Source organism: Panicum virgatum, chromosome 3K (assembly GCF_016808335.1).
Source record: "Panicum virgatum strain AP13 chromosome 3K, P.virgatum_v5, whole genome shotgun sequence".
Taxonomy (NCBI): Eukaryota; Viridiplantae; Streptophyta; class Magnoliopsida; order Poales; family Poaceae; genus Panicum; species Panicum virgatum.
In genome coordinates, this window is record NC_053138.1 from 15875900 (window position 1) to 15885560 (window position 9661).

Here is a 9661-nt window from a genome sequence, read left to right on the forward strand (position 1 = left end):
TTAAGCGAACAATGGTATTATATGATGACATGTCATAGAATTTAAGAAGAAAGATAAGAAATCAGTTTCATCTATATGAAACTCTCTCTACACAAATACCAACACTCTATGAGTCTTGAAATTAAATACAACATAGACCCTAGGAAATCACAATATGAAATTATGCATTGAGAGAGGTAGTTTCAACCATTGTTTCATAGTTTTTTTTCTTATGTGGCTATTTTGGAAACATCAATATGAAACCCTCCACTGGGATTGGCCTTAGGGCAGTCCCAACCCTCCAACTCAGCTCGTTTCCATAGCATTAAATATGGTGCCACATAAGCAAAAAGGTGAGTTGGCACGTGAGTTAATGAGGAGAGAAAAAAATTGAAGAAACTGGTCTCATGCAAGAAACCACGTCTACGCGAAAACCAAGACAAAAGAAGAGGTAATTGGATGGAGAAAAAAGAGAGAAGAAATATGATTGGATAACAATTTATTTTGAAGAAACCATCCATTGGGGATATAGTTTCTATGAGTAGTGCCTATATGACATGGCAAGTATAGAAACTACTAAAGTGTCTTGGGTTGGGATTGCCCTTAAGATTCCAGTCTAGATAACTGTGCCGATGACACTTCCACTTAGACTGGCCTGAGTAATTGGATTTTTTTTTGAAAATTGTAATTATTGGGTCTTGTGTTTCGAATTATATATGGCAGCTGGATGGATGTCATCTGTTCATTAGGTTGTTAACTTTAATCATTTTGTCCTTCTTAATACAGAGATACATGTGTTCAAGTCTCGAGCGCCAGAGGCTTTTGCTCGGCAAAAGATATGAAACTTAAAGGAAAAAGTCTAAATTACTCTTCTCAACTATAGCCAAAGTCTGAATAACCCTCTAAACTATTTTTTGAATCATTTTACCTCTCAAGCTATCCCATTTAATTCAAATTATCCCATACTGTAATTTGTCATTTTTATTTCTTCATGCATAAGTGGAGTTTTAAGTTGAAATTTTACAATATGATAGTACACACCATAACACATGTTAGAAAACTAAATTATATTTTTTTATTATTATTTTGATAGGTTGGGATATTTAATAATAAATTAGTCGTTGGAGTTCAAAATTATATGAAAAATAATGGGGAAAATTATAAAACTTTATCTAAATATGCATTGTGATGTCCACTACTACCCTGCAAAATTTAAAATTAAAATTCAACTTGTGTAAGGAGAAACAAAAAAGATAAATTGTGTTATGTGGTAAAATAAACTAAATGACATAGTTTAGGGGGTAAATTGAACTAAGTCATAGTTTAGAGAGTTATTCAAACTTTGGCTATAGTTGAGGGAAGCAAATTGAATTTTTTCCAACTTGAAATAAAAACATAGTACTGAAACATTGGATTTGGTATTGAAGAGACCGGGTCAACCACATGTGGGTCCAAAGTAGATTGAAACGGGCGTGGCCCCACTGGACGCAAATCCCTGCTCGGCCTTTTCGACGCAACACCAAGCGAGCACCCGTAGCAGTCATGGATTGCAACGCAATCAAAGAATGATTATGATAGTGAAAAAGTGCGGTTTGCATTCTTGAACTATCACAAAAGTCTGATTTTTAACTTATAATTATAAAATTTGATAATAAAGGTCATCCAACTGTTAAAGTCGAACAAATTTGACGTCTTAGGTGGTTTCGAAGGTGGTTTTCCACTTTGTGAGAATTGAAAATATTCAACTTTAAAATGAAAAATTCATAAGTAATTCATTTTAAATCAGAAAATACGAAATGGATATCAAAAGTTTTCTAAAAACATATCCTATCTATTGCCATGATATTTTTCAGTTATTCATATTCAATTTTTTTAATTTTCATAATATTTGGTTGGTTATAGTTATGTCTTTTTTTGAATAATCAAGATTGAAATAGAGCAATAATAAATAGGTTATATTTTTAGAAAATTTTGGTACTAGCAGTATACCGTAGCAAAGTCAGAGCAGCACTCTCAGCTATCCTCTGGGTACAGGTATTTGTCCCGGGGCAGGCAGGCCATGACCATTAGACCAAACAAAGCTTCTAAACGCCACGCGCCCGCCATGGCCGGCAGCCCGGCATATAAAAAACTCCACTATTGATACCGGAAAGTGGAAGCCTGACCTTGAGGTCGCTAGCAGACGACACTATCCACATTGTCTTTGTCTGCCCAGGTATTATAATCCAAGATCAGGGCGCCGAGAACACTCTCCTGTGTCCAGCGAAGCTGAGTGAACAGTGGCCCAACACATGACTGCCGTCCCTTGCTAAAATCTGCAGCCAGCCAGATGGGTCGGAGTCCAACCCAAAACTTTTCGCCTCGAATGGCCCAAACTTCATCGTGCCAGCCGCTGCTGGTGAACTGGTGATCGTCTACAGACCGACTAACTAGTAACCTTCTAGCCCGTGAGCTCGCGTCAGGAAGCTGATACTTCCAGTGAAGTGAACATTTCTTCCTTCCTTCCTGGGATGTCTGCTCGAGAGGCTAGAGCGAGCAATTGGCGACTGGTCCAGATGAGGGCGTTTCTCCGGCGACGGCAGGTAAAGCGAGCGTGGGCGGCCGTGATCTTCCACGACGAAATTCAACTTCAGTTTCCAGTGGTCCGTTCGGTCGTCTATTGGGTGGACGGCACCAACCAAGCCGTGTGCCCATAGACCCATCCACTGGAACGTCGGGCCACATGTCGCCCGAGCCAGCCACCCGCCCGGCGTGACGGCGTCGCCGTCCAGAACCAGTCGACTAGTGGCCCAGTGCTCTGCGCACACATGGGCCCTTGCATGCGCGCCACCGCTCGCCACCTCATACGCCCGGCCGGCGCGCGCCGGCAGCCGTCCGTTCGCCTCCGCCCCACGGCTCCGATGGCGCGGCCGCCCCGCTATAAATCCCGCCGCGCACGTGTGGCCGTGAGGGTTCGCTTATCGTTTTTACTGTAGCGGTAACCGTTTTTTTAAAATTGATTTTTGTATTTTTGAATTTTGAATCGGAAAACACCGTTTACCGAACCAGTAACCGCGTACCGCTAAGTAGCGGTATCAGTAAAATCACCGATAATCGGCGATTTACCAGCGGTAAGGTGAACCCTGGTGGCCGTTGCCCGTTGACACCTCCCATTGATTAGGCCCCCCTTCCCGCCTCGCCGCGCCGCCCGCCTTAGGCCGTGTTTAGATGTTTACCCAAAATTTTTTAGCATGAAATCTTGCTAATTTGAAGTACTAAATGAAGTTTATTTATAAATTTTTTTTGTATAAATAGGTTGTAAATCGCGAGACGAATCTAATGATGGTAATTAATTCATGATTAATCTATAATTAGCGAATGGTTACCGTACTATCACTGTTGTAAATTATAAATTAAGTAGGCTCATTAGATTCGTCTCGCGATTTACAGCCCATCCATGTAAAAAGTTTTGTAAATAGATTTCATTTTATACTTCATGCATGTATTTAAACATTTAATGTGATATTTTTGGACATAAAAATTTTGGATCTAAACAAAACCTTGTCCTGCCGCCGCCTGCACTGCGCGCCCCGCCTTTGCTCGGGAGGAGATGGAGCCGCCGATGTTCAGGGTCTCGCGCGCGGGTGGGAGCCCGTGCGTCGCACAAGCCCCGCGCGCGGCCCACGAACGCTTTTTGGTGCCCTGTCGCGGTCCACTGATGGCTCGCGGAGGCGGCCCACTAACGGTCCGCAGCCCAATTTGTGATTTTTTCTTTTTTTCTGTAAGTTCCAACAAAACATTTTTATTTTTTTTCCAACGGAATATTTGTTCAAGCGGAACATTTTTTGTTTTCAAGCGTAAGATTAGATTCAACCGAAATTTTTTTATTTTTGTTTTGATTGAACTTTTTTTTTCTTCCAACAAAACATTTTGTTCCGGCAGAACAATTTGTTGGAAATTTTTTTCCGGTGGAACAATTTATTTTAGTTATGGAGGGAGCGGCGGCCCAAGAAGTATCAGCCTAGCTCCCCCTCGCGGCCTAGCTCCCCTGCAGCCCAGCTCACCCGTGCTTCTGTGACAGGACGGGCCGGCTCGGGGTCGCGCGGGCCGAAATTGACGGAAGGAAGGCCCATGACGAAAAAAACAGGATGCACGCGGCGCTTCTTCGATTAGTCGGATCCCAGTAACGCGCGTTACCTCCAGGACTCGATGGAGCTGGAGGCGGCGACCCGGCGGTTCCGGGTGCTCCTATGTATCTTTTGAAAGATAGATAAGACATTCATCTTTAAAGCCCATTTAGGCCCAATTATCTACTATAAATATGTTCAACATTTTGATTGAATTAATTCAACATGTTATTAAACTAGTTCAACATTTGACCATCAAAATGTTGAAATTGTACAGATAAAATGTTGAAGCTAGAAGCACAAAATGTTGAAATGTTGAATTTGGAATGTTGAACGGAGAATATCATGGAGCTTCTTCATCGGCGGCGGCGGCGCAGCTCGCGGGAGGCGGCGGCGGCGTAGGAAGCAGCGCGCGCGGAGCAGGTGCGGGCGGCGGCGCTTCTTGCGTGTGGCGGCGTGGCCGGTGTGGGCGGCAGCGGAGCGGGGTGCGGGCGCGGGGCACCACACGGGGCGGCGTCGATGCGGGCTGTGGGGAGAGAGAAGAGGTTAGGGTTTGAGGTAGATTCAAGAGCTGTTATTGTTCGCACGAATCTTAAATACTGGAAGGTAAGTTAAAAAAAATCTTGTTTTCTGGGCGGTTCCACCTCTGGTTCCGCGGGCTGCGCTGCGCTGCGCTGCGCCGCGACCTGAGCTCGGCCCGCTGGTCAGACGACCCGCCCCAGCTGGAGGCTCTGGTGGGCCGGTTCGTGGCCCACCTGGAGTCGTACTGCGCGGAGCTGGACCCGGTGTGGACGCTGTCGGCGCCGTGGGCCAGCCCCGCGGAGCGCGGCGCCGCGTACTGGCTGGCCGGGTGGCGCCCCACCACGCTGGTCCACCTGCTCTACACCGAGTCCGGGCGCCGGTTCGAGGCGCAGCTGCCGGACCTGCTCCTGGGCGTGCGTTCGGGGAACCTGGGCGACCTCAGCCCGGCGCAGCTGGCGCAGGTGGACGAGCTGCAGCGGCGCACGGTGGCCGAGGAGGACGCGCTGTCGCGGGAGATGGCGGAGGTGCAGGAGGGCCGCGGCGTGGCGGTGGCGCCGGCGCCGCCCGGGGGCGGGGGCGGGGGCGGCGAGCTGGAGCTGGAGCTGGACGTGCGCGGGCTGGTGCGCCGGGTCAGGTCGGTGCTGGACAGGGCGGACGCGCTGCGGCTGCGCACCATGAAGCGCGCGGTGGAGATCCTGCAGCCGGCGCAGGCGGCCGAGCTGCTTATCGCCGCCGCCGACATGGAGATCGGCTTCCGGGAGTTCGGGCTCAATTACGGATCGGGCCGCGACAAATAACCCCCGTCGTGTTTTCCTTTGGAATTTCTACCTGCACGTTTGTTTGCCGGCTGCTTGATCCGGGCCGGCGTAGGCGTCGTAACCCAGTTTTTTTATGTATCCATCCCCCCATTTTGTTTGTGTGGTGTGGCGGCCGTTTTGACTGGGCTTTCTTACTGAATGCCTACTGGGCCGTGGGCTGTAGCAGGGCATGCAAAGAAAATCTCATATCTCTAATAAAAATGCACGAGATTGCCTGAGAGGTTTTTAGGCCTCTTTCTGCTGCTGTTTCTGGCGTGCCATGTTGGAAGGCTTTCATGGTTGATGCTCTCTTGCTTGTCCCGTTGTTGCGACTTTGAATTTTACCTTCTGGTTGTCGAGGTCGAGGAAGTCCTTTACTGAACTTACCCAAAAAAAAAAATCACCGCTACGCTTTCAGCTGACGCTCTGCAAAGGTAACCGCAGTACGAACCGCGGTGAAACATTTGCATATCTATCCCGGTGGTACGAGACGAGAATACGAGACGGACCAAGCGCGAGCAGGCAGGACGGGGGAGAGGCCGGCGCCAGCGCCGCCTCGCACGGCTCGTGCCATTTATCGCACGAGCAGCGGAAGATCTCGCGATCCGTGCTGCACTGCTGCCCAATTAAGGCGTGCACGTTCTTCTTTATATTTGGGCGGGGCCAGCCAGCCAACCGGACTCCGGCGGCCGCGCGCGATAAAACAGGAGCCTCGCGCCGCATGCTGGGAACGTTGCCGTCCCCCAAGCTTAGGGGTAGGGGCAGCCAAGAACGAACAGAACCCAACCAATTTCTGCTCCTCCGCCTGCCTGCCACCCACGGCCACGAACAGCAACCGCAGCCTGCCAGCAGATCGCAACGCCCCGCCCCGCCCCGCCCCTCCTCTCCCCCTCTAGCCAGCCACCGCCACCCCTTCTTTCTCTCTGCCAAGAAAGGCTCCAGGGGGGCGTTAGTGCGTGCGAGCGCGCGCGTGCCAGCCATGCGCCCGTGATGGCCCGGCCGTTCCAGAAGATCGGCCTCGAAAGGTTCTCGTTCAGGCGGCGGAGGTCGGTGTCGTCGTCGTCGCCGTCGCCGCCGTCGTCGCCGCTGTCGCTGGCCTCGGACGGCAGCACCATGGAGGGACCGCCGCCGGCGGCGCCTTCCACCAGGCGGATTCTGTCGAGGAGCTGCGGGTCCAAGGGAAGCCGGCTCTCGGTGGACCTTCCGCCGCCGCTGGCCGGCGGCCCGTCGGATAAGGGGGCGTCCGGGAGCTCGTCGTCTCAAGCGATGCCGCCCAGGCCGGCCCGGCATGAGGGCCCGCCCTCAGGTGACGATCTTTCTTGGACCGTCCACGTCGGGAGCCCGTTCTGCTATTGCGAGTTGCAATCTTACTGGAGAAGCATGGTTTTGCGTTGGTGAGTTGCAGATGCGGAGATGGTGAAGGAGAAGTTCTCCAAGCTGCTGCTCGGAGAGGACATGTCCGGCACCGGCAAGGGGGTGTCCTCTGCTCTCGCCCTCTCCAACGCCATCACTAATCTTGCGGGTAATCCGTTTTCTCTTTGAGGGATCTTTTTGTTTTTCTTATTCTTTTCTGAAAGAATCACGTCTTTCCTTCTGCAATTCCACTATCTGGGCAGCCTTCGATTTCTAATGGAATCCCTGATTAACTAGGCGTTTGATGACATCTTTTCAGCTTCTGTGTTTGGTGAGCAGCGCCGTCTGCAGCCGATGGCCGCCGACCAGAAAGCGCGGTGGCAGAAGGAGATCGACTGGCTTTTGTCTGTCGCCGATCACATTGTCGAATTTGTTCCTTCGCAGCAGATGTCCGACAACGGGACCTGCATGGAGGTAGAAATCCCCCCTTTTCAGTGCCCAGCTACACGTTCCCAATTCAATTATTCAGTGAACGGCCTTCAATTGCCCTTTCTTCCTGTCAAACAGATAATGGTAACCCAGCAGCGTCTAGATCTACAAATGAACATCCCTGCATTGCGCAAGCTCGATGGAATGCTCCTTGTAAGCATGGGCCTGCTCATCCTGAAACTGAACCAATTCACACGGATATCTGAGGTGCTAACTTTTGGCATTGCATATTTCTGCCGTGCAACAGGAATATCTTGATAGTTTCAAGGACAGACAGGAGTTCTGGTATGTGTCCAAAGATGCAGGCGAATCGGAGAAGGGCAACATGCCGAGGCAGGATGACAAATGGTGGCTCCCAACTGTTAGGGTCCCTCCTAATGGCCTGTCAGATGCATACAGGAAATGGCTTCAACACCAAAAGGATCTCGTTGCACAAGTGCTGAAGGCAGCAATGGCCATCAATGCTAATATTCTTATGGAAATGGAGGTCCCAGAATCATACATGGAGTCCCTACCAAAGGTGATCCATAAGACCAGACTGCTAACACCTTTTCCGTATTCTTTTTACAGCAATTCTAACAATATAACTCTACCACATTTTGTTGTTTTGTCTGCTAGAATGGGAAGTCCACCCTTGGAGAGTCGATGTACAAACTTATAACTGACGATTATTTTGACCCGGAAGAACTTCTAAGTTCTGTAGACCTGTCTGATGAGCACAACATTGTTGATCTAAAGAACCGAGTCGAAGCCTCAGTAGCCATCTGGCAGAAGAAAATGACCAATAAGGACAGCAAATTGTCGTGGGGACATGGGGTCAGTCATGAGAAGAGGGGGAAGTTTGAAGGCAGGGCAGAGAACGTTCTTCTCCTGATCAAGCACAGATATCCTGGCATTGCTCAGTCAACTCTAGACATAAGCAAAATCCAATGCAACAGGGTACAGAAAGCATTCACAATTCCCATTGCCTTTTACAGATACACTACAGTGTGCTTTGTTTACTCACATGTATTGCATATCTCCCCTTTTATATATTTTTTTTCAGGATGTTGGCCTTGCCATTTTGGAGAGTTACTCCAGGACTCTCGAGAGCTTAGCTTTCACAGTTATGTCTCGGATCGAAGATGTCCTCAATGTTGACCTGGCCACTCAAGATCCCAAGAACGCGGATTCAATGAGAATCCCCAGTTTAACTTCAGACGACACAGATAAGGTTGTCTCAGATGCTAAGGCCGAGGTAGAAAAGTCGAGGAGAATGGAACCAGTTACAGCAACGATGTACGACTTCGCGGGCTCACGGGACCATGTCAAGGAGGGCGCTAATGGTCCGAAGCTGTCAAAGATCTCATCAATTGCAACCAAGAGGTTTTCTTACCTCGATAATTTGGGTGGAACAAGAAGCCCAATAGCTAGACACTAGCTGCTATAGGGGTGAGGATAGATGGATCATGCTGCCCGGAAACCTTTGGAAGAAACTTTGTACATAGCACAGATGACTCCAAAGCATCATGAAATTCGGAATTGGGAGTTCCCTTTGAGGTTCTGTAAACTAACTCGGAGGAAGTTTGATGCATGAAGCCATGCCAATGTGAATTCTTGGCATGTTTACATGAAATAGTCAGAAGATCATAACTCATGAACTGACCATCAACAGTAGGCCTGTGGGATTTGTACTTGTACGGTTTCAAAAGAAAAGGAGGGGAAAAGATTGTATTGCCCTAGTAGCGCCTGGTTCAATTGGATTCTTTTTTAGACATGGAAAAGGGGCAAACCCCTTATGACTTCCATTATAACAAATCACTGTGCTTAGAACATCTCTGAGATGATGACAGGGGAAGGGGATGGATACTATTTTAGTCATTAGTACCAGCAGTCCATCATCTTGCCAAGCATACTACTTTACAAAATCCCAGCGAACCTTTGCCAAACGATAACGGAACGAACGAGTAAAGACGAAAGTTACAAAGCACAAACATGAAACATCACATAGTTTATACTACTCATCGCATCATCATCACCAAAACAAGCACTTATTTTCTTATTCACTTCTCATCTTCATTTCAAGTTTCAACCTCCTCTTAAGCTATCCTAAGCTCAAAATGCTCTTTTTGAGCAGCTGAACAAAAAGCTGCATGGACGACCAATAGCTTGAGATTCCAGAGTTAACAGATTTACCAGTGAGTTAGCTCTCTTTTTTTAATGTTAGTGACCTAAGAAATTATCTTCATTTTCAATCAAACAGGACACTTTCTCTCAAAAAAATCAAACAGGACACTCTTGACGAAACATTTTCAGATCATCCAGGCATCCAGAGTATCTCCCACCATGTTTTTTCTCGAGGACTAGTATCTCCTCATATTTTTCTTCTATATAAAACGAAAAACCTTCTACATGTGACTGAATGTGACGGAACCG

At 48.4% G+C, this 9661-nt stretch overlaps 2 protein-coding genes across 2 annotated transcripts; both read left to right on the forward strand.

Moving 5' to 3' along the window:
• Positions 1–4167: 4167 nt before the first annotated feature.
• On the forward strand, positions 4168–5604 carry LOC120701251. Its single transcript, XM_039985375.1, has 2 exons — positions 4168–4189; positions 4719–5604. Exons 1-2 carry the CDS (start codon positions 4168–4170, stop codon positions 5402–5404), a joined length of 708 nt encoding a protein of 235 aa, XP_039841309.1. The 3' UTR covers positions 5405–5604.
• A 533-nt stretch (positions 5605–6137) lies between these two features.
• On the forward strand, positions 6138–8967 carry LOC120697860 (rop guanine nucleotide exchange factor 12-like). Its single transcript, XM_039981224.1, has 7 exons — positions 6138–6710; positions 6810–6926; positions 7077–7231; positions 7325–7399; positions 7494–7766; positions 7865–8185; positions 8292–8967. Exons 1-7 carry the CDS (start codon positions 6395–6397, stop codon positions 8664–8666), a joined length of 1632 nt encoding a protein of 543 aa, XP_039837158.1. The 5' UTR covers positions 6138–6394; the 3' UTR covers positions 8667–8967.
• Positions 8968–9661: the final 694 nt, after the last annotated feature.

Excerpts from the sequence above, each read along its gene's own strand:
- LOC120701251 (XM_039985375.1), top strand. The coding sequence starts at position 4,168 with ATGGAGCTGGAGGCGGCGACCC. Across the intron at positions 4,190-4,718 it reads GGAGCTGGAGGCGGCGACCC|GGCGGTTCCACCTCTGGTTC; the intron begins GGCGGTTCCGGG and ends TCTTGTTTTCTG.
- LOC120697860 (XM_039981224.1), top strand. The coding sequence starts at position 6,395 with ATGGCCCGGCCGTTCCAGAAGATCGGCCTCGAAAGGTTCTCGTTCAGG. Across the intron at positions 6,927-7,076 it reads CGCCATCACTAATCTTGCGG|CTTCTGTGTTTGGTGAGCAG; the intron begins GTAATCCGTTTT and ends ACATCTTTTCAG. Across the intron at positions 7,400-7,493 it reads AGCTCGATGGAATGCTCCTT|GAATATCTTGATAGTTTCAA; the intron begins GTAAGCATGGGC and ends GCCGTGCAACAG.